The 23,650-nt window shown below is 39.4% G+C and overlaps 1 protein-coding gene across 2 annotated transcripts in view; it reads left to right on the top strand.

Moving 5' to 3' along the window:
• The window catches only part of Ect2 (epithelial cell transforming 2), a 58,048-nt gene that overhangs the window by 2,656 nt on the left and 31,742 nt on the right, over nt 1–23,650 (top strand). The window contains exons 2-16 of one of the 2 annotated variants that reach the window (XM_051156991.1): nt 1,747–1,898; nt 2,421–2,500; nt 2,602–2,694; nt 5,084–5,266; nt 7,704–7,793; nt 8,943–9,050; nt 12,253–12,326; nt 13,743–13,873; nt 14,259–14,374; nt 14,476–14,538; nt 16,758–16,980; nt 18,528–18,664; nt 19,167–19,286; nt 21,144–21,212; nt 23,389–23,499. In XM_051156991.1, the coding sequence (XP_051012948.1) occupies nt 1,769–1,898; nt 2,421–2,500; nt 2,602–2,694; nt 5,084–5,266; nt 7,704–7,793; nt 8,943–9,050; nt 12,253–12,326; nt 13,743–13,873; nt 14,259–14,374; nt 14,476–14,538; nt 16,758–16,980; nt 18,528–18,664; nt 19,167–19,286; nt 21,144–21,212; nt 23,389–23,499 (1,728 nt within the window). In that variant the 5' untranslated portion in view covers nt 1,747–1,768. Of the gene's footprint in view, nt 1–1,746; nt 1,899–2,369; nt 2,501–2,601; nt 2,695–5,083; nt 5,267–7,703; nt 7,794–8,942; nt 9,051–12,252; nt 12,327–13,742; nt 13,874–14,258; nt 14,375–14,475; nt 14,539–16,757; nt 16,981–18,527; nt 18,665–19,166; nt 19,287–21,143; nt 21,213–23,388; nt 23,500–23,650 lie in introns of those variants that run through there. The other variant, XM_051156990.1, reaches the window with a different exon arrangement.

The following is a 23,650-nucleotide window of genomic DNA, read 5'->3' as shown; positions in this document are numbered from 1 at the left end:
TATCTTAACCTGCATTGGAGTCTCGGATTACTGTCTTGCTTCCTTCATATGGAAATGAGACTTAATGTAGAGCTGAGCCAGCATTTGAAGTGTATGATTTTTACAACTGTGTGTAGGTCTATAGTGCGTATATTTTATACTACTGTAGAATCTACCCAGAAGTTGGGTGTGGTGGTGCATGCCTCTAATCTCAGCACTTCAGAGGCAGAGGCAGGTGGATCTCTGTGAGTTTGAGGCCCGCTTGGTCTACAAAGTGAGTCCAGGACAGCCAGGTCTACACAGAGAAACCCTGTCTCGAAAAAAAAAAAAATGGAGATTCATATCTACTGTTTCTCCAAAGCGTACAGTTTAAATTGTTTCTTTACTGAGAATCTGGAGCAGTCTCTGAACTTTGTCTCTGAAGTAGGGAAAAGTGGATCAGACATTTTTGAATGCTTAGTATTTAAGATATTAAAACTCCCCCCCCCCCCCAGTTGGGTATAGAATCCAGGGCCTTCAGCATGCTAGGCATGCGCTTACCACTGAGTGACAACAAGCTCCAGCTCCACACTTCAGTTAGACTCTCTTCCCTGCTGGCCTAACTTTCCAGTTCTTAGGTTCTAGATGTCTAAAAGAGCTTTCTTCCATAGTCCAGATTTATATTGGTTTATTTTTCTTGCCAAATCTTAGAGGTGTTTGAGAATTAATATAAAATGCGATTAACTGTAAGTTGTACAGTTACCTATGAAAGGTTCTGAGAATCCATAGAGGTTGAGTGAAGAGCGATGATTGAAGTTGGCATGCAAAGTAGAGCTGATCACTATTAAATATATGCAGTTGGGAAGTACATTGCAGTTTGTGCTTGGCGACTGCTCAGGACTTCATTGTTGGCGCATAGAATCTGACACTAGACTTATTTGATTTGAGACTGACAGGAGTTTTGGGCAGGAAAATTGAGGTGAAGAGTAAAGGTTGGATTATTATTAGTAGGTGTATGTTGTGTAGATGTTTCGGAAGAGAAATAGGTTGAAGACAGATGTAGAAGATAGGTAGGAAATTGTGTGCGTATGTCACAGAGTTTTCTGTTTTCATGCACTCTGCTATTTATTTATTTATTGTATTTCTGTAAACTAGTCCTGAACAGTTTTATTTTGTAGAAGAGAAAATACAGGCTCATGGAGGTTTTGAGACAGGATCTCTTGGACTCCACATTGGCTTTTTTGTTTTGTTTTGTTTTTTTGAGACAGGGTCTCTCTGTGTAGCCTTGACTGTCCTGGACTCGCATTGTAGACCAGGCTGGCCTCGAACTCAGAGCGATCCACCAGCCTCTGCCTCCCGAGTGCTGGGATTAAAGGCACGCGCCACCATGCCTGGCTTCCACATTGGCTTTGAATTCATGTTGCAAGCGATGACCTCCAACTCCTGTGTGCTGAGATTATAAGCGTGATGACCCACCCCTACCACTTGGATCCAGCTTATAAATTCTGGATGCACAAGTACAACTTCTAATGCAGTGGTTGTCAATCTGTGGGTCTCAGCCCCTTTGGTCATCACATATATATCCTGCATATTAGCTATTTACATTATCATTCATAATAGTAGTAAAATTATACTTATGAAGTAGCAACTGAAATACTTTCATGGTTGGGGAAGAACTGTATTAAAAGTTTGCAGCAGTAGTAAGATTCAGAGCCACTGTTGTAAAGTGTGTTGCTCAGTGGCCATGTTTGTTTCATGAATTCACATTTCAAATTTTATTTTTTTCAGCCTTCATAAAATAGTATAAACAATGGCTGACAACAGTGTATTAATATCTCCTACTGAGATAACCGGCTTGGCAGACTCTTCCATTTTTGATTCTAAAGTTACTGAAACTTCCAAAGAACACTTGTGCATGGCATCTACTTCAAACGTTGATGGTAAGCACATTACTGGCTTTTAAACACAGACTTGTTATTTGAATCCTAAAGTACTTAGCTTACTACTGATTTGTTTGCAACCGATGTTACCGTTGTGAAGTTAGAACGCGTATGTTGAGGACTTAGGGCTGCGTCCTCTGTCGGGCTCATGCGTCCCACCTTGGAAAAGGGAGCACTTCGGATGAAGCGGGCTAGCTGTAATGTCGTCCGGCTAGACTTCACGCATCTTAATGGAGGAGCCGCTTGTATGGCCTGCTTTCTAGATGCTCTTTCCTAAGGGTTCATGTACTTTAAGGAGGAGGGTTAGTCTTCATACTGCCGCTCTGAGGGGGCTGTTTCTTGATGTTGTATGACTTTTGTTACTTTTTTAAGAAGTGAAGCATGGGCAGATATTTTTGTAGGAAATTCAGAATTAGGTTATTTTAACTTTAGAAGGCTTCCTAGCTAGGAAAAAGGCCTAGACACTACTAATTGTGCTGTTGCTACCTTGTAACCACATGGCAATGTTTTACATGTTGATAGAGGAAATGCCTCAGGTTGAAGCCAGAGTGGTTATGGTCCAGGAAGCTGGGGAACAAGAAGAGCTCGTCAAGGCCGTGAAGGTAAGGAGTTTGGTTTTGTAGTTCATTTCTAAAGAGATTCTTCATCCGTCTTTGTAAATACTTTCCTTTCTTAATCTTATACATAAGTCTCTTTTCTACAGACTGTTAAGATAATGGAAGTCCCCGTTATAAAGATAAAAGAAAGTTGTCCTGGAAAATCGGATGAAAAATTAATAAAAAGTGTAATTAATATGGTAGGTCAAGCATCTCATTGCATGTGGCATGCTTCACTTCCCTCGATTGAATTGCTTCACTCTGGTGATTGGAATCAGGCCTGAGGTGTGCTGTGCATCTGAATTAGAAATGGGGGAAGTCGCTTAGCTTAGAATTGGCTTGTTTCTGAAACCCCAAACTATAGCACCTATTGTAAATGCAAATTTTAGAAATGTTATTTACTTAAGTAAAGGATGTAATGTGTACAATGATCTGAATTTTCTTTCCAGGTTTAAGTACTTTTCCCCATTACTTTTGTTTAGTTTAAATTCTTGCTTTTTTTTTTTTTTTTTTAGCAAAATATAAATAATAATAAGCAGTGATTATCAGTTACTTTGCCTCAGAATTTGTAGTATATCTAGTTCTCTAGACCAGAATTATTTATCATATTTTGGCAGATTGAGCCCAGGATCTCATGCATGCTGGGCAGTCATTTTCCTACTGAGCTAACTCTCAGTTACATTGGTTTGCTAGGGCTGTTGAAACAAAGTAACACAGACTGCTTAAACAGCACAGGTAGCTTACATGTCAGAACTTAGTTTTCTCAGTTTTGGGAGCTAGTCTGAAATTGGTGCCAGCAGGTGTAGTGTCCTTTGAAGCCTTCCTTGCTGCACCCCGCATGGCCTTGTGTGTGTGTAGTACATCTCTGCTATTGGTTTGTATGTTCAAATTTCTTATGAGCACCTGCCTCAGATTGGGTGAGGGCCACCCAGGACATCTCCTCTAACTTTAGTTGCTGCTATAATGTCCTTTTAGCCACATACAGTCACATTGCGAGATCAGGCTTCAGTCTTCATTTGGGTTAGCTTTCAACATAAGAATTTCAGGGATAGGTGATTTGGCCTGTTACGCCAGTCTTTCAGATTAAAGCCCAAATAATTTACCGATCTATTCAGAATTTCCTTTTTTTTCCACACAGCCTAGTCTTCAGTATGTTAATTTTTAAAAAATGAAGCATTATAATATACTTGCCTTTGAGCTGGGCATGGTAGTGCACGCCTTTAATTCCAGAGAGGCAGAGGCAGGCGGATCTCTGAGTTGGAGGCCAGCCTGATCTATAACATGAGTCCAGGACAGCCAGGACTGTAAGAGAAACCCTGTCTGGAAAAACAAAACACACACACACACACACACACACACACACACACACACACACACACACACACACACACAAAGACAAAAAACAAAAACAAAAAACAAAAAAAAACCAGAAAAGAGATGCTTGCCTTTGTATATTATACATTTGTTTTATGCTCCCAACGTGGCTCATGGTCTCTCTTTATGGCATATGTACTGAAATGAGAATGCCAATTAGTAACCTTTTATCTCATCAGGTGTTATGATTTGTTTTTTTGTTTTGTTTTTCTTTCTTAAAGATAGCTGTGAGCCAGGAGTGGTGGTGCAAGCCTTTAATCCCAGCACTGGGGAGGCAGAGGCAAGTGGATCACTGTGAGTTTGAGGCCAGCCTGGTCTACTAAGTGAGTCCAGGACAGCCCAGGCTACACTGAGAAACCCTGTCTCGAAAATAAATAAATAAGTAAATAAAGATAGGTGTGTATCATCATTTTTCTTGGTCAGAATGAAAATTGTTGGGTACTTACCTAATGCAGTGCATCGAAATACATGTACTGGGGCTGGAGAAATGGCTGAGAGGTTAAGAGCACTGATTCCTCTTCCAGCGGTTCTGAGTTCAATTCCCAGCTACCACATGGTGGCTCACAAGCATCTGTAAAGAGATCTGGCGCCTTCTTCTGGCATGCAGGTGTACATGCAGGCAGAACATTGTATACACAATAAATAAATAAATCTTTTTTTTTTTTTTTTTAAAGAAAGAAATACATGTACTTAAGTTTTTTAAAAAGTGGAGCCTAGTGGCTCATGCCTGTAATCTTATCACTCAGCAGGCTGAGGCCAGGAAGGTTGCTGAGTGTTTAAGACTAGCCTGGGCAACATTGAGACATTGCCTTTAAAAACACAACAAAACGCAACACAATAAAAAGCCTATGGCTCATTGGTAGAATGTTTGCCTAGCATGTTTGGAGTTCTAGGTTCAACCCCCATTATTACCAAAAACTAAAACTACAACTACAGAAAGGAAATTTTTGGCCTTTTAGTACATGGAACTTACAATGCATTCTCAGTGGTTTATAGACCACAGAGTCATAAAGTTTACATTTTCAGAGTTTCGATCTGAAAGTCTTAATATGTATGGGGATATGTGACATACAAGTAGAGAAATACGGTGTTGTAACTATTGTATTCTTTAACTTTTAAATTTTCAACAAATTTTAAAGATGTCAAAAAACTACATTATCTTATACGATTTATGAGTTATTTTTATTTGTCATAACCATATGAAAAAAAATCTAGGAAATTAAAGTGCCCTGTGTGAAGATGGACTCAATGGAAGAATTTGGAAGTTTGGATTCGCCAGAATTTGAGAATATTTTTGTAGTCACTGACTTTCAGAGTTCTGTCTTCAATGACTTATACAAGACTGACTGTAGAATTGTTGGGCCACCAGTTATACTCAACTGTGCACAGAAGGGAGAGGTAAGAAACATGTATCATGACTTTGCAAAAGTACATTTTTATTAGCTAATTTTTTGAAAGTTTGTAATTAGAAAATCTTGCTACATGCTGTCAGAATGCTTCATGGTTGCTGAGTATGACGGCTCATGCCTGTAGTTCTAGCACTTGGAGGTGAATATTGGAGGACCTGGAGTCTAGTGCATTCTGGTGAGTTGTAGGCCAGCCTGGCTTCATGAGGTCCCCTGTCCCCCATCAAAAAGATAATCAATAGGGGGTTACACTTACGTACTCTTAAAAAAAATTTTTTTTGTTGTTTGTTTTGTTTTGTTTTTCGAGACAAGGTTTCTCTGTAGCCTTGACTGTCCTGGACTCACTTTTCAGACATGGCTGGCCTCAAACTCACTTTGATCCGCCTGCTTCTTCCTCCTGGGTGCTGGGATTAAAGGCGTGCGCCACCAAGCCTGGCCCGCATTCTTCATTGAACAGTCAGTCAGTGAGGAGTGTGTGTGTATGTAGAAGCATGTACATAGGGCCTTACTATTACACCTCGTTATCTTAGGAGAGATTGGCGTGCAGAAATGTGTACACATAAACCTTTCCTTTTAATTTAAAACCGATGTTATATCTGTTAACATAAGATTTTATTTTAGTTACTTATTTTTTAATATTATTATGTATGCAGTGTTTTGCCTGCATGTGCTGCCATGTGGTTGCTGGGAGTTGAATTCAGGACCTTTGGAAGAACAGCCAGTGCTCTTAACCTCTGAGCCATCTCTTTAGTCCCAACATAAGATTTTAATTAGGGAAATAATTTTAGCTCCCCCCCCCCCCCCCAGTTTTTTTTTAAACATTTGGTTGTGGTGTGTGTGTGTGTGTGTGTGTGTAAAAAGTGGACAGCTTGCGCACACAGTCAGGCCGTATGTGAACTTGGTGTATAGCCAAGCATGACTTGAGCTCTTGATCCCTCTGTTCTCATCTCCTTAGTACAGAGATTACAGGTGTTAATTTTAAATCATACTTCTCTTTGCTTATTTCTTTGTTCCTTTCTTTCTTTTTTGAGACAGTGGTTCACCATGTAGTTTTGCCTGTCCTGTACTTACCAGGCTGGCCTTGAAATCATGGCGATCCGCCTGCCTCTGCCTCCTGATTGCTGGAGTACTCCTTTAGGCATACTCCACTGCACCACACTTGGCTTAAATCATATTTCAATATAAGAATTCTAATCTATTTACTTCCTAATTGTTGGCTTGACAGACTTTTTAGATTTATTTTATGTGTATGTGTGAGTGACTGCATTTCTGTATGTGTAAATATACATGCCTGGTAGCAGTGGAGGGCGGAAAGGGCATCTGATTTGCTGTGGCTGTAGATAGAGGTGCTTGTGAGATGCCTTGTGGATGCAGGCACTCCACAAGAGCCCCAAGCAGTATTACAATCTCTGAGCCATCTCTTCAGCCTGCTTTTGCCTCTCCCCCCTCCAGTGTGAGATAAGGTCTCACTGTGCAGCCCTGGTTGACCCTCTGTGAATTGTAGGCTAGTGTGGCTTATATGTTGAGTCCCAAGCCAGCCAGGGATACACAGTGAGACACTGTCTCAAAAACCAAACCAAACAATATAACATCAGCAAAAAAATCCCAAAAACCAAAAACTCCAGAATCCCCCCCAACCAAAACCACCACCACCACCACCACCAAAGCCAAGGAAATTAAAGTGTTTTATGTAAAGATGGACTCAAATCTGAGCATGCTTTTGTAGAATGGTCCCTATTCTATCTGTAGTACACAGTCTCAAATAATTGTAGTTGGTTAAAGCATATGCATCATATTGCCTAATATTTATTTAAAATGTCTTTTAGTTATTATTATCATCATCATCATCATCACTACATTTTACTTAGTGTGTGTGTGCATCACCCCATTGTGTACTGTGGCGCTCAGAGGAAACCTTGTGGGTCCTCGGGATCAAGCAGCTAATGAAGCTTGACAGCAGCTGTGTCTCCCCCGCAGCATGGCTTGAGTTTTCCCTAGTGACGGGAAACTATTACAGTAGTGTGTGACTCTGGACTCTGAAATGGTAGCCTAGTCATGGATATCAGTGCATTTTGGGTTTCAGAATTTTTATATATTTTATATATAATTCTCTTCTGCTTAACTTTCCAATTATGCTTTGGGAATCATGAAATGTTTCTAAAATTTTGAGATAAGGTTGTTTTATTGATCCTGGATGGCTGTGAACTTAGTTTTCCTATCGCAGCCCTCTGAGTGCTGACGTTGGTAACCAGTGCATAGGCCCCGACCTGACTAGGAGATACTTAGTTGTGGAATTTTGGCACTTTTCTCCCCCTGCATATTGGAAAATTCAAGTAAACCTTGGGTTAATTGGCAAGAAGAGAAATCTTTAAGCTTAAGGAAATGTTTTCTAAATCCTAACTGAAAAGGGTTTAAATTCTGCCCTGTAGCCTTTGCCGTTTTCCTGCCGGCCGCTGTACTGTACAAGCATGCTGAACCTCGTGCTGTGCTTCGCTGGCTTCAGGAAGAAGGAGGAGCTCGTAAGTGTGCAGGCACCGCGGCTTCAAGGGCGTGTCCTGGCCGCAAGACCTGAGTCTCATGAACTTACTTACTTGTTTACTATCATGACTTAATCTACAAAGCCTTGAAGTAAAATGCTGCCTATCAGCTTCTAAATTGTAAGGAAATTCTTAAGAGCTTTGTTAAAAAAATGTTTTGTAAGTGATAGCTGTCATGTGAGTTAATAGGAAATTCTATAACTACGTGAACTGTTTTACTTCCTTGCTAATTTTGAGTTGCATTTGCTATTTGAAGTTTTTTGTAACAAAAGATTAATATTGTTATACAAGCCAAGCTTTAAAGTATTCTTACCACCATAAATAAGTCATAAAAATTATTTTTGGTTCACAATATTTTCTAAGTTGGAACTAGTAACTGTGATTTTTGTGGGAAGAATACTGTTGTTATATAACTTAATATTAAAAATCAGCATATTTGGGGCTGGAGAGATGGTTCAGTGGTTTAGAGCGCTTGCTGCTCATCTGAGAGCAAAAGTTTGGTTCCCAGCACCATATCACATCGTTCACGGCTGCCTGTATCCAGCTCTGGGGGATCTGACACCCAGTTCTGGCCTCTGAGGCACCTACTTGTATGTGTGCATACTCACAAACACATAAGTAAAGATTAACTTAAAAAAAAAAAATCAAACATTTTTTGTGGGTGTATGGTTGTGGTTTCTTTCTTTCTTATTTTTCCTTTCTTTTTTGGGTTTTTCGAGACAGGGTTTCTCTGTGTAGCCTTGGCTGTCCTGGACTCACTTTGTACACCAGGCTGACCTCCAACTCACAGAGATCCGCCTGCCTCTGCCTTCCAAGTGCTGGGATTAAAGGCGTGCGCCACCACTGCCCTGCCATGGCTGTGGTTTCTATCCCCACTATTGTAAAAAATAAATTGGGAAAATGAAAATAATAAATCGATGCGTTTAGGCTGTATTTGAGCAGTTGTCTATTAACTTAATACACTATATATAGTTTTGCCTATAGCAATAGCAAACTACCCTTTTAAAAAGTATACAAATAATTTAGCATTATAAAATCCTTATATAAGTTTTATAAAATAGTTGTGCTAAATGAGTTGTTAATTTTTGTTCAAGTTAATTAAAATAAATTTTGTTTAATTTTTCTTTTGAGGTCAAGTTGGTGACATTGGTTCATCATATGGGTGGAGTTATTAGAAAAGAGTGTAATTCCAAAGTAACACATCTAGTGGCAAATTGTACACAAGGAGAAAAATTCAGGGTATGTAAACTTACTGGTTTTTTTCCCCACTACTAATGTTTTTTGTTTATAAGTTATGAAGTAGTCTAATAATATAGTCCAGGATAATCGACAAATCTACAGATTATGTAGGCCAGGCTAGCTTTGAACTCATGAATCTTCTCCCGTTTCCCCTGTCCAGCTCCTTCATAGGCGTGATCTACCATGCCTGGCTTGGGTTTAATAATGTCACTCTTGCTGATTCTACCATTTATTGAGGGGCAGATTGAGGTTTGCCAGTGGAAGGGTTTGCGATGTAGCTCAGTTAGAGAGTGTGCGGGCGTGCCTGACGGACTCCCTCAGTTCCCAGCACCGCATGCATGCCTGCCCGAGAGTGTGTCAGTGTGATCCCAGCACACTGAAGGGAGGCAAGGAGTGTCAGCTGAAGGTGTCTCTGCTTGCTTAGGTTTGCGGTTGGTCCTACCTCAGAATCAAAGGGGGAAGCACAACAGACTTTAGTACAGATTTAAATCAGTTTAATTTGAAGTTAAATTAAAACCTCAAGTGGTCCATTAGTTTTTAAGAAGGCAGTGAAACTCAAGTTAGATGTTGAAATATGGTGTGGTTGTGAGGGGAGGCTGGGAGATGGGTATTGCTAGTAAAGACAGTATGACCAGCGATGACAGGCAGGTCAAGGATTGTGAGAATCAATATCTCACTATTGGCTTTATCGAAACTTAGCCCTTATAAAATGATCCTGTGTCTTTGCATGTGTAAATTCTCTCTCTCTCTCTCTCTCCATATATATATATATATGTGTGTGTGTGTGTGTGTGTGTGTGTGTGTATGTATATACATACATTTTTTGTTTTGTTTTTTTTTTTTTGTTTTGTTTTTGGAGACAAGGTTTCTCTGTGTAGCCTTGGCTGTACTGGACTTGCTTTGTAGACCAGGCTGGCCTCAAATTCACAGTGATCCTCCTCTCTCTACCTCCCTGAGTGCTGGGATTAAAGATGTGTGTCACCACGTCTGGCCTTATGCATATAATTTTTTAAAAGGAGAATTAAAAAAACAAAAACAAAAACACAACAGGAGAGAGTGTTTTGAACTCAGTGTATAGGCCATGGCAGCCTGAAACAGATCCACCTGCTTCTGCCTCTCAAGGGCTGGGGTTTTAGTTGTGTACCACTATGGCCGCCCATGTAGCCCAGTCTAGCCTCACATTCATGTCTTCTGCCTCAGCCTCCCACATGCTGGGATTAGTGGGCTATGTTGCTGTGCCATCTGAAGCTAACTTGGTATGGTAGAAATCTATCCTAAGTTGTAGTTGAGTTCTGCATTTGATTTATCTTGTGTGTGTCTGTACTTGCATGTGGGTGTGTGCTTATGCCATGGCCCATATGTCATAGGAAGACAACAACTAGGCCTAGGTTTTCTCCACTTATGTGGGGCCTGGGGATTGCACGGTGAGTTCTTTTTTTTTTTCCCCCTCAACGCAGGATTTTTTTTTTTTTTTTTTTTTTTTTTTTTGAGTAACAGCTCTAGCTGTTCTGGAACTCTCTCTGTAGACCAGGCTGGTCCCAAACTCACAGAGATCTGCCTCCCTCTTCCTCCCAAATTCTGGGATTAAAGGCGTGCACTGCTGCCGCCACCACCACCTGGCCCTAGTTGAATTGTCTTAACAGGAGTTCGTCATTCATTGTCACATTCTCAAGTGTATTTGTGTAGGAAATGGTAACCGGCTTGAATTTTCCCTAAATTTATTTTCATTTGTGTGTGTGTGTGTGTGTGTGTGTGTGTGTGTGTAGATGTGTATGTATGTGTATGTGCATTTCATATCGAACATTTGGAGACCAGAAGAAAACTTATAGAGTAGTGATTCTCAACCTTCCTAATGCTATGACCCTTTAATATAGTTTCTCAGCTTGTGCCCCCAACTATAAACTTATCTTGTTAGTTTATAAGTATAATTTTACTACTGTTATAAATTGCAATTTCAATATCTGTTATGCAGGATATCTGGTATACAACCCCCAAAGTGGCCACAACCCACCGATGGAAAACCGCTGTTCTAGAGCATAATGCTGAGAGTTAGCTATGATACCTGATAGGATGGAAGCCTATCATAGGGGCATTTGAAAACTAAATTCACTTACCTGATTCATTCCTATGTACTAAGGAAGTAATTTCCTACAGTATTACTAGTAGACTTACAGTTTCCTATTTTGGTTAAGCCTGTTTCAGTCTTGTAAGTTTGTAGTTAAGTGCCATTAGCTACATCTACTTTACTGTGTAATTATTGTTACAATCTATCTATTAAATCTTTTGTTTTAGTTGTTCAGGGCTTCTCCTTCTCTTGCCTCAGATAAACACTTGTTGTCAATCTTTGTGAATGTGTCGGTATTCTAAGTAACTTGTTAAGGGAACGCCTGTTTGTCTTTAATTGTATTTTTAATGTCAAACAGTCCAGTAGCATCACACTTAGTAATGACAACTTACCCTATCCCAAATATATGTATATAAACAGTATCAAAATCTTTATATAGATGCACAAAATTTTGGTTGTAAAGGACATTCATTTGCAAGTCAATTTTATGGTACACATTGGAAGCTTTTCAATTGTCCATTCAGTATTCTATAAGTAATAGGTAGCAGTGTTGATAAAACTTAATATATGCTACCTTTGATTCAAGATTGTGATATTGTAAAAAAAGAAAAAAGTAATATGAAAATACAGATTGCTTTTTAAACAAATAATACTGCACCATTATACTTCAAATTAGATAAGATTATTCTGATGACTACAAGGTCACATATAGTATCATCATGTGTCTTACTGGTGTCAAGGTCAGGGTCCGAGATTCTGATACTAGCTGTATGCCATTGCCATCCTTCTACCCCAGACACCACTCCTCCACCCCTGTTTTGACTCCTCACTGTTGTTCTCCTCACTTTCTAGACCTCACCTAAAAATTCTCATATCCTAGGAGTTTAGTGACTTAATCTTGTGTTTTCTTTTGTAGTCCTGTTTTGGCCAGTACTTCCAAGATGTGAAACAGGAAAAGTGAAATAGAAATTTAATAAGCGAAGAAGAGCTATCAGGAGGAGTACCATGAAACTTATTTTAAAGTTACCAGAACTTTAACAGTATAATGTAAAATTCTGTACATAATTCTTTAGAAGCACTTCCTGAGTGAAGTTATTTAAGGTGAAAACTCATTGTAATTGACATTAATGTTCTTAGGTTGCTGTGAGCCTGGGTACTCCAATTATGAGGCCAGAATGGATTTATAAAGCGTGGGAAAGACGGAATGAACAGTAAGTACTTACCAACTTATAGTTTATTGTGTGAGTTCAACATCTTATTCATTTATTTAAGAAATAATGGTCTTTTGTATCTTTGTGTACTTGAATACGTGTTTTTATCCCATGTATATGCAGTGCCTGAGGAAGACAGGTGGTGACATCAGATCCTCTGGAACTGGAGTTACCATGTGTGTGTTGGGAATCAAACCTGAGTCCCCTGGAATAGTAGCCAGGGTTTTTAACTACTAAACCATCTCTCTAGCCTGATATGTTACTTAAAGAAAAGAAAGAAAGAAAGAAAATAGAACCAATATTTTAAAGATAAAGCCATGTGTCAGCAAAAACTTAAGTTTGCAGATAGTATAGAAAAAATTGAATTCAATCTTTGAATAGCTTAGAGAGTAAAACAGGTTATAAAACAGTTAGTTGAAAGACTTGGTACATTGTGTTTTACTTTGTAAACTAATTTCTCGAAATTAAAAACAAACCTTTGTGTGCGTGTGTGCATGGTTGTGCACGTAGGCATACAGCTGCAGCAGCATTTGCAGGTCAGGGGATGACTGGCGTTGGTGTTCCCATTTACTTTATCTGGAGTTGTAGGGATGGACCCGAGGTTCTTAGGCGTTCATGGCAAGTGCCTTTACCTGCAGAGCTGTGTCACAGGCTGTGCAGTCCAGATGCTCTGACGGGCGGAGATGACTATGAGAGATTGGACTTTGGGGTGTTGTCCACTGACTTCCATGTGTGCACTGTAGCACCTATGTACACACATAGGCACATATACAAGTAAATTTTATTAGTAGCTTAATATGTTCAGGTATTTGCATTATGTTTTTTTCTACTTTATGTTTAGGTACATATGAATTGGTGCTTAAAATTTATTCTTCATTCTGCTAACTTTCCAGTTGCTCATTTGTGCCCTGGCACTTCACCATTATGTAACGTTGCATGAAATTGGACAGTGTCTGTATTATAAAATTTCAAAAGCACAGCCAGGATTTGAATGATGTGAAGGTTGTTTATTTTGTCAGATGTAATGGATCCCTGGACCTACACATGTTAACTTCAATTTCTACTAAACAACATCCCAGAAAAACCCTTGTTTTTTTAAAAAACAAAACAAAGCAGACAAACAAAACCAAAAACCAACTGCGGTTGTGAACACTTCAGGACCTTACGCAAGGGTTTCTCTGTAGCCCTTGCTGTCCTGTAACTCTTTGTAGATCAGGCTGGCCTCAAACTCATAAAGATCCACCTGCCTCTGCCTCTTGAGTACTGGAATTAAAGGCATGTGCCACCACCTGTGGCTATGTAAAATACTTTCAATAAATGCATTATTCTAAGATTTGAACTACTGAGATTTCATGAAGTGATGTGCGTACGTGATGTAATTAAGCTGGCTTTAGAATGTGCACATTTTGTTTTTAGGTGTTTCTGTGCAGCAGTTGATGAGTTTAGAAATGAATTTAAAGTTCCTCCATTCCAAGATTGTGTTTTAAGTTTCCTGGGGTTCTCAGAGGAAGAGAAGCGCAGTATGGAAGAGATGACTGAAATGCAAGGTACCACCACTGACACCGTGTGCTTAGTGCTGTTCACAGACAAGCGCCTAGCACATCTGTGGGGCAGTTTCTGGGCTAGACTAATGGAATGTGCAGTGCTGTCCACAGATACAACGGAGAAAGCGAGCGGAGCACCTGCCTCTATTTCTCTGCTTCTTGGAACTTGACCAGATACCCCATGCTTTTGACATACCCGCCATGACTGGACTAGACACTTGGACCGAGCAAAACAAACCCTTTAGGCCTGTACTAGAAACGACTGACATCATATAAAAGTTTATACATTAATTCTTCAGGCTGGTCTTCTGCATAACTAGTTGTTTGAGGGACGGAGAGTTGGAGAACAGCTATCTGGCTGATTTGTCTGTGTTCCTGTTCTCTTCAGGAGGTAGCTGTTTACCAGTTGGGGACGAAAGGTGCACTCACCTTATTGTTGAAGAGAGCACAGTAAAAGAGCTTCCATTCGAACCTTTGAAGAAACTTTTTGTTGTCAAGCAAGAGGCAAGTAACTCCAGAATCAAATTAGTTAGCTTTAACAGCGCTGTAGCTTCTTTGCTAAGGTAAATTTAAACTCTTAATGAAAATATTTTTCTCTCCTCTAGTGGTTCTGGGGAAGCATTCAGATGGATGCTCGTGCTGGAGAAACTATGTATTTGTTTGAAAAGGTATGGTATGTTTTTGCTTTGGTTCTGTGAATTTGTACAAAATTAATACTTTTGTATGCAGAGCATTTAGAAAGCATAGTATAATTTGTATTTCTAGCTGTTTAGAAATATTTGAATACATATTTATACACACACATGTATGTATGTATGTATGTATACATATACACATTTTTTCCCCCTGAGACAGAGTTTCTCTGTATAGCGCTGGCTGTCCTGGAACTCACTCTGTAAAACAGGCTGGCCTTGAACTCAGACAGATCCACTTGTTTCTGCCTCCCAAGTGCTGGGATTAAAGGCCACCCACCACCCAGTAAATACCCATATTCTTTGTTTATGTAAATTTAAGTGGAACTATGCAGTGCAACTAGTCTTCATATATTCTGCTAAGTGTTAATGTCACCTTGATACAAAGTCATTTGGGAAGAAGGAACCTCAATTAAGAAAATATTCTCACCAGATTGGCTTGTGGGCAAGCTATGTGTATATTGTTAATTTCTGTGGAAGGGCCTTCTTTGCCTTGGGCTGTGCTACATTTAGGCTGGTGGTCCTGGGCACTATAAGAAAGCAGGCTGAGCCAGATGTGGTGGCGCACACCTTTAATCCCAGCACTCAGGAGGCAGAGGCAAGCGAATTGCTGTGAGTCCGAGGCCAGCCTCGTCTACAAAGCAAGTCCAGGACAACCATAGCTACACAGAGAAACTCTGTCTCTAAAAACCAAAAAAAAAAAAAAAAAAGAAAGAAACAAAGAAAGCCGGCTGAGCAAGCCTGTGAGTAGCGCTTCTTCATGGCCTCTGCTTCAGTCCTTGCCTCCAGGCTCCTACACTGACTTTCTGGCCCTCACCGAGTTTCTTTTGGTCTTGGTGTTTCTAAGACATTTAACGTAACAAGTTATTCTCTGCTGGTTTTTGATGATACCGTCATCAATAGTATCAACCTTGTCTTTAGAAACTTACGATCCTACTAGGCTACATGTGTATTACACCCGAATATTGTGTTCTAGAGGCTCATTCTGAGAGACTCTGCAGGATTGACTAGCACAAGTGAATGTTGAACCAACATCCTAGGCTACTCATGTAAGGACATTAGCTAGAGGTAAGGAAACTTGAGACAACGTTAAAATGATAAGTAGATAAGAATGTGTTTTTTTTTACAAATTATGGGGAAAAAACCCAACAGTTCAATATATAGGGAGACATAAAAGTTCTTACTATCCTGAAGAGCCAAGTATTTATCATTCAGAATTAAGAGTCATTGCTGTTACATTAAGAAGATGATTTTCCCAATAGAATGTAAGCAATCTAGTTTCCATGTTGGTTCTCAATGAAGAGGACCATTATAAATTCTAGAAGGATTTATGAGATTTACTTCAGTGTGAGATTTAGTAATTTTGAATTGAGGAGCCAGGTGTGATGGCATATACCCATAATCCTGTTACCCAGGAGGCTTTCGAAGAAGGTTTTCAGTGAGGTTGAGGCCAGCCTTGGTTATGTGGTAAGGTACCCCTGGGCTATACAGAAAGACCCTGCCTCAGTGAAATGAAAGTAAATTTTGGATGGTACATTGACTTTGAGGTATTGGACTTACTATTGCCTCTATAGAGTCTATGTGATTATCTCCCTGTGTTCTTTAGACTCTTGTTCTTGATGAAAAGTTCTTTAAAGTTTAAATGTGCTGTAGGAGCGCTGAGAGAACTCGGCCAGCGCACTCTTGTTTAACATGCATATTGTCAGGTGTGTGTTCTGTTCATTCTCTCCTGTATTGAGACACAAGGAAAATAACCTGTGGCTCATCCTCGCACAGTTCATGCCCTGAAAAGAGGAGCTAGCCATACAATGGAGAAGGTGCTATGAAAAAAGAGGTATTCATTCGCTTTCCATTTATAGTTGGTATCTTTTTTTTCCCCCAAGAAAGGGTTTTTCTGTGTAGCCTTAGCTGTCCTGGACTTGCTTTGTAGAACAGGCTGGCCTGGATCTCACAGCAACCCACCTGCCTCTGCCTCCGGAGTGCTGAGATTAGAAGCATGTACCACCACACCTGGTTCTATAGTGGTGTCTTAACCATTCTTTTTTAATGAAGTGTCTGAATTGTCTAGTGGACTGTTAAGATTGAAAAACTTTTGTACAACATTCACGGTTTTGTCATTTGAGATGTATGTGGTATGTTCTTGTCTCAGTCAGAGCCATCATAGTAAAGTTAAGCTTTTGTGCTTTTGATTTCAGGCTAACACTCCTGAGCTCAAGAAATCAGTGTCTCTGCTGTCTCTAAATACCCCAAATAGCAACCGCAAAAGACGAAGACTGAAAGAAACACTGGCTCAGCTCTCCAGAGAGGCTGACCTCTCACCTTTCCCTCCCCGTAAGCGGCCCTCAGCAGAACACTCCCTCTCTATTGGATCGCTCCTCGATATCTCCAATACACCTGAGTCTAGCATGCACTATGGAGGTATTTCACACTCTACAAACTAACCTTTAAAAGTGGAATGACTAATAGAATAAATCCCTACTACAGAGAATCAATAGGAAAGGCTTTTCTCTTAATTACTCTTGTTCTAGTAGAGGAAACAAGACACCTCAAAATCTGGGCAAGGTGACAGATACACCCCTGTAATTCCAGGACTGAGCAGGTGGAGACGAGAAGATGAGTTCAAGACAGTCTGGCCAATATAGACTCAGCTTTAAAACAAAACAACAAACATCCAGAAAAGAAAAATCCCGTAAAACAATCAACTATGCACGATTGTTTACTGTATGCCTTTATGTGTTTATAAAAGGTGGTGTCTGTTTCACAGGCCACTGAACTGAGGTTCAGGGCAGTTATGACCTGCCCAAGGCTGTAGCTGGAGAGTGACAGCTATTTTAAAAGATTTTTTTACCCTTTGGAGACAGGTCTCATGTAACTGAGGCAGGTCTTGCTTGCAACCCTGATCCTTCTCAAGTGCTGAGTTTATAGGCATGCACCACCACATCTGTCTTAGAATTATAAGAAATGCTATGGAGAGCTGAGTGTGGTGGTGGCGCACGCCTTTCATCCTAGTGTTTCGGAGGCAGAGGCAGGAGGATTTCTGAGTTCAAGGCCAGCCTGGTCTACAAAGAGAGTTCCAAGAAAAGAAAAAAAAAAAAAAAAAAGAAAAATGCTATGGAGAAAATGAGGTAGAATGAATACGTGGACTGATGTCAAAGGAGGGTAACGTCACTTTGTGTTGAACTGTCAGGAAGACCCCTATGATCAGCTGTTTTGATTACCAGTATTTCACTCTTTATTTTGAGAATAGTAGCATTTTCTAGATTTAAGATAGAAAAAAAAAAAAAAAGCTATTGACTCCATAGTGTTCTCTACTAAGTGGCCCATATGCCTTTCTACTACATCTCCAGCCCAGGTTTGAGACAGGAAGTGGAATAACACTGTAGTCCAGGGTGTTCTGAAGTCATGGGCTTCCTTCAGCATCCTGAGTGATGAGCTAGCAGGCATGCACCACTGTAGCTAGATTGGAGACATTTCTTAAATAGCCACCTAACAGTTATAACACCAGTAGCACAAACCACTCTAGTACTTTAGATTTCTCTAGTTGCCTTAATCGTGACCTGATTTCTAACCCTCTCTCCCAGCAACAACAAACTTGTGTATTTTAGTTTAGAATCCAACCTAGGATATACATTGTTTTTATCATCTAGTTTCTTCTCATTTAGAGAAATTCCTTTTAATTTAATGACTTTGGCAAATTTGAAAAGTATAGACCATTTATTCGTAAAACGTCTGTCAGGTTTTTAATTGCTATTGAGATTGAACCTGGACTGTGACTCACATACGCCAGGTGAGCTCCTACCACTGAGCTATGTTCTCAGCTCAGAATCAATGACCTTTTGTCATTGTATTTTTTTTTGCCTTATTCCATGAGGAAATTGTATTTAATAGAACTCTCTATGGTGGTGTTACATGTATAAGTCCGTGTACAGTTTAGATCTGCCTTCCATTTGGACCTTCCTTTTCAGAAACACCCAAGTCTTGTACTAAGTCTTCTAGAAGTTCTACTCCTGTTCCTCCAAAGCAGTCAGCCAGGTGGCAAGTGGCAAAAGAACTCTATCAGACCGAGAGTAATTATGTAAATATACTGGCAACAATTATTCAGGTGAGTATGAGTTTGGCTGTAAAATGATTCCTAATGTTTAAAAGACTATTCCTGTCCTGTAAAAGTAGCTTTTATTTGCCTGAATTAAATGTCATTTCTGAGGCTTACTGCCTGTTTGCTAACCTGGGCCTAGTCTTGGAAGCTAGTCTGGACAATCTATTCTTGGCCAAGAACTACAGCCAGGTTCTTATAGCTTTCACATTGTTATGATACTGCTTTATATTTAGTAGCAATAAGATTTTCTGAAATATGTGTTCTAGAGAAATTGCTGTAATTAATGCTCCATATATGTGAAAAAAGGTAGTCTGAACAAAAGCTGAGAAATTGTATGTTATGAGAAAAATATGTTATGCATGAAAATGTTATGAGAAAAGATTGTCAAATTTAGGAAACATACTTTCTCTTGACTTTTTCTAATGTTGTCATCATTGTTTATCGTAACTGTTTATAATTTAGCTTTTTTTCTCTCATAGTTTGCCAAAACAAGGTTTCTCCCATTTAGTTATTTCAGGTACCCTTAGAAGAAGAAGGGCAGCGTGGTGGACCTATTCTTGCACCTGAGGAGATCAAGACTATTTTTGGGAGCATTCCAGATATCTTTGATGTACATATGAAGATAAAGGTAAGTGTGCAGTTAAAGGTCCACAGCTTCTTTTTTTGGGAGTTGTATATATTTATTGTAACATTTCATGTATTTCAGTTTTGTGTGTAAAACTTACATGGTGGTCCTCCTTGTTGCGGTGGGGATTACAGGTTTAAGACACCACTCTAGGCTTAAATATGGTAATGTCTGTAGTTAAAAGAATTTTTTTTTCTCCCCAGACAGGGTTTCTCTGTGTAGCCTTGGCTGTCCTGGACTCATTTTGTAAACCAGGCTGGCCTCGAACTCACAACGATCTGCCTGCCTCTCAGAATGCTGGGACTATAGGCGTGCATGATAAAACAATTTCTTTTTTCTTTTGGCTTTTGGAGACAGGGTTCCTCTTGTAGTCCTGGCTGTCTGTAGACTATGCTGGCCTAGCCCTCACAGAGATCTACCTGCCTCTGCCTCCAAGTGCTGGGATTAGAGACATGCCCCACCATGCCTGTCCCAAGAAAAAGAATTTTTCAGACATACTCTATTGTATGTGTATGACTGTTTTGCTTGCACGTTTGCGTGCACACCACAGGCCAGTTGCTGGCATTGGATTCTCTGGAACTGGAGTTACAGGTGTGGGTGCTGTAAATTGCATCTGGGTTCTCTAAAAGGGGAAAAGGGGCTCTCGAACCCTGAGCCATCCCCGCAGCTCATTCAAACTTGTCTTAATATTTTTTGTGTGTGTTAGGATGACTATGAGGAATTTTATGGGCCGGACATCACCATGTTATGGTTGATAGGCTGCAGCTAGCCCTGTTTCTGTAAAGAGTTTATAGTAGAGCCTCTTCATGTCCATACCGTCTTTTTCCTACATTGTATTTTGATTATACTCTTTTCCCTTCCCCTCCTTCCAGATGCTCCTCACCTGCCTACCCACCCAACTTCATGTTCCTCATCTCTTCCTTTTTTTAAAGAATAACAAATAAAACCCAACAAGATAAAAATATACCAAAGCAAAACAAAAAGCCCACAGAAAAAAGGAAACCACTTTATGTTGACCAACTGCTTCTGGGTATGGAGCCCACCCTGGGGTGTGGTTGGTAAACCCAGTGACACTCCATTGCAGAAACCTAATTTTCTTTTCCCAGAAGGTAGCAGCTGCAAATAACTTCTTGGTTAGGGGTAGGACTTATGTTTATTTCCCTTTCTCAGTGATGAGTTGTCGTCTGGCTTGTGCATCCTGCCATAGTCTGTGAGGTTATGAATGTGCTGTTGTACTGTGTCAGGAGGAAGCTGCTTCCTTGTATTCATCCACCACCTCAGCTCCTACAACACTTCTGCCTCCTCTTCCAAGATCTCTGAATCCCCGAAGAAGGAGGTTTGAGAAAGGCATGCCACTTAGGACTCAATGTTCCAGCCTCTTCACTCTTCATTTGCAGACTTTGTGTGGTTGCTTCTGTTCTGCAGAATTGAGTACGAGTAACAGAAGACATATGGTCTTGGAATATTTACCATCTGTCCCTTTTAGCAAAATTTGCTTGACCCTGCTACAGGTTATAATTTTTAATGACTTGTGTTAAATTAGTTGCTAAAGCAGCAGGATTAAAAATAGCCTTTTCATAATTAATAAGGCCAATCAGTTTTATAGTTAGTAAGACAAAGCACTGATCTATCAATCACATTAGGGAATGAGGATTGGTCTTCCTGACAGTGCTATTTATATTTTCTTAATTAATTCAAAGGTTATTTTCTTTGTAGACAAAATTTAATTCTTTGTTGAGACAGGAAGCTTGCACATAACATTAAAGTACTGCATAAAGTGGATTTTTGTTTTCCCCAGCACAAGATCTCATAAATGTTATTAGTTGTCGAGTTTAAATGTTTCCATTTGTTCGATTTCAGGATGATCTTGAAGACCTTATTGTCAACTGGGACGAGAGCAAAAGCATTGGTGACATCTTTCTTAAATATGTAAGTGTTTGTTTTATAGTTTCAAGGACTTTAAAGAGTTCAGGTTTAATTAGTATCTCTTTAAGAACTGATAGGGAAGGAAATTCAAAAATGCCATTTAAAGATTTCACATAGTTATAAAATAGGTTAGATTTTACTTGACCTTTGAAATATGCTTTCAGAATGTCCAGATGAATACAATATCATTAGAACACAGTTGTATAGTGACTTTTATATAAAATTGTTTGCTAACCCCAAAAGATTATATATTCATGATGAAAAAAAACCCTTTGCACATGTATATTTTTACCTACACACATTATGTACATGTGTGTGTACACATATATATGTATATATATGTACCAACCCCCCCCCCCACGATACCTCTTTGTCTGCTTTTGTTGAGTTTGTTTCCCCAATTAGAATTAAAACTATAAAACCACATATCTGAGTGTGTAGCTCAGGCAAGGGTGCTTGCTGAGTGTTCATCACACATTGTAGTAGGTGAGAAAAGAAACAAACTCACCATTTAAGGCTAGAAGTCAGGGTAGGTCAATGTTAGAGTGTTTGCCTACAGTGCATGGAGCCGAAATGCAATCTCTAGCACTGTTTTGTTTTTAAGTCCTTCAACAAACAATTATAAAAAATAGACAAAAAGCAAGATACAGTTGCATATATTTTTCCTTATAGTATTTAGGAAATTAAGGCAAGGAAATTGTGGGTCAGAAACCTTCCCGGACTACATAAAGAGATCCCTCCCTGTCTCAAGAAGCAGACAAAAGCCATGTAGCTTAAATTTAGAAAATTACTTATTTTTTACTATGTGTGGCTTATATCTTTAATCCCAGCACTCAGAGGCTGAGGCAGGAGGATTGCTTTGAGTTTGGGGCTTGCCTGACAGAGTCAGACCCTGTCTTAAAACAGCAACCAAAACCCAAACACTAGAAATATTTTCATTTTCATGATGTCCTGTGACAATGAATGCTTGATGGTCTTTCTGCTTTTTGTCTTCTGAGGCCTCTTTTCCATCTTTATATAGATAATTGTTCAGGTTGTTCGCGGATTCTAAACATGGAAGTCATTAATATATTTATTTGATGACTATTAATATGTTTAATTAGCCAAGACAGTTTTTGTTTTTAAAGATTATATTTTTTTGTTTTAATGGTATTTATATATGTGTGTGGGTATGTGGCTGTGAGTGCAGGCAGATTCTTGGAGAGGACCGAAGGTACATTAGAGTCCCTGGCATTGGAGCTGCAGGGTGTTATGAACACGTTCTGCCCCATGTGAGTGCTGGGCACTGAACTTGGGTCTGTTGCAAGAGCAGGGCGTTCTCTCAATAGCTATGCCATCTTTCCCACCCTCCCCCCACTTTAAAAAAAAGATTTATTTTATTATTATGTATACAGTGCTCTGCCTGCATGTACATCTGCAGGCCAGAGGAGGGCATCAGATCACATTATAGATGGTTGTGAGCCACCATGTGGTTGCTGGGAATTGAACTCAGGACCTGTGGAAGAACAGCCAGTGCTCTTAACCTCTGAGCCATCTCTCCAGCCCTGCCTACCCCCCTTTTAAGTTGTGTGTCTTGGGTAATATAATTGGAATTTTAATAGTGACCTGGATTCTTTAACAAATGATAACATGCATTTTTAGGCTCGCTATAGACTAGCTTTAATTTAATTTAATTTAGTGTGAAAACAGCTTTTAAACAAGTTGTTGTAGGTATGTGTCATCACACCTAGATTATATGGTGCTGGAGATCCAAATCCAAGATTTTGTGTTTACTAGGCAAATACTTTATCAACTGAGCTACATTCCCAGCCTGAGACTCAAAAATGTGTCCTGTTTTTAGGAGTGTATATTTGTGTCTTTATTTGCTGTTTTTTATCATAGAATGTGTGTACCAGATGATACAGTTTGAATAGTAATGAAAAATGTTTTGAGGCGAACTCTCACTCTGCTGAGGGTGGAGCTTGGTAGACCACTTTGGTCTATTACTGCCAATCCTCTTGACCCCCAAGAGCACCAATTTATTTGTAAAACCCATTTCTGTTCTTAATAGAAATTGTGCAAAAACTTTAAAATGTTTTCTTTTGCATATAAATCCCATTGTGGTTGTAGATTGTGTCACAAAGATTCATTGTCTAAGGTTGGCATTTATAACAAATTGTTTTTCCTTTTTTGTTTCTAGTCAAAAGATTTGGTAAAAACCTACCCTCCATTTGTTAACTTCTTTGAAATGAGCAAGGAAACAATTATTAAATGTGAAAAACAGAAGCCCAGATTTCATGCTTTTCTCAAGGTAATATAAATTTCTTTCATAGAAAGATCTGAGAAACACTTCTGAAAGAATTCTTTAAAAATAATCTTTAAAAGAGTAAAGTAAAGTATAATGTTAGTAAAATTGTACTCACGTAAGAACACCTTAATATTGGTCTTAATTTCAGTTGTAC

The sequence above is a fragment of the Acomys russatus genome, chromosome 15 (assembly GCF_903995435.1).
Source record: "Acomys russatus chromosome 15, mAcoRus1.1, whole genome shotgun sequence".
Classification (NCBI taxonomy): domain Eukaryota; kingdom Metazoa; phylum Chordata; class Mammalia; order Rodentia; family Muridae; genus Acomys; species Acomys russatus.
The sequence above is the reverse complement of the archived record's forward strand: the minus strand, read 5'-3'. Positions and strand labels throughout refer to the sequence as shown.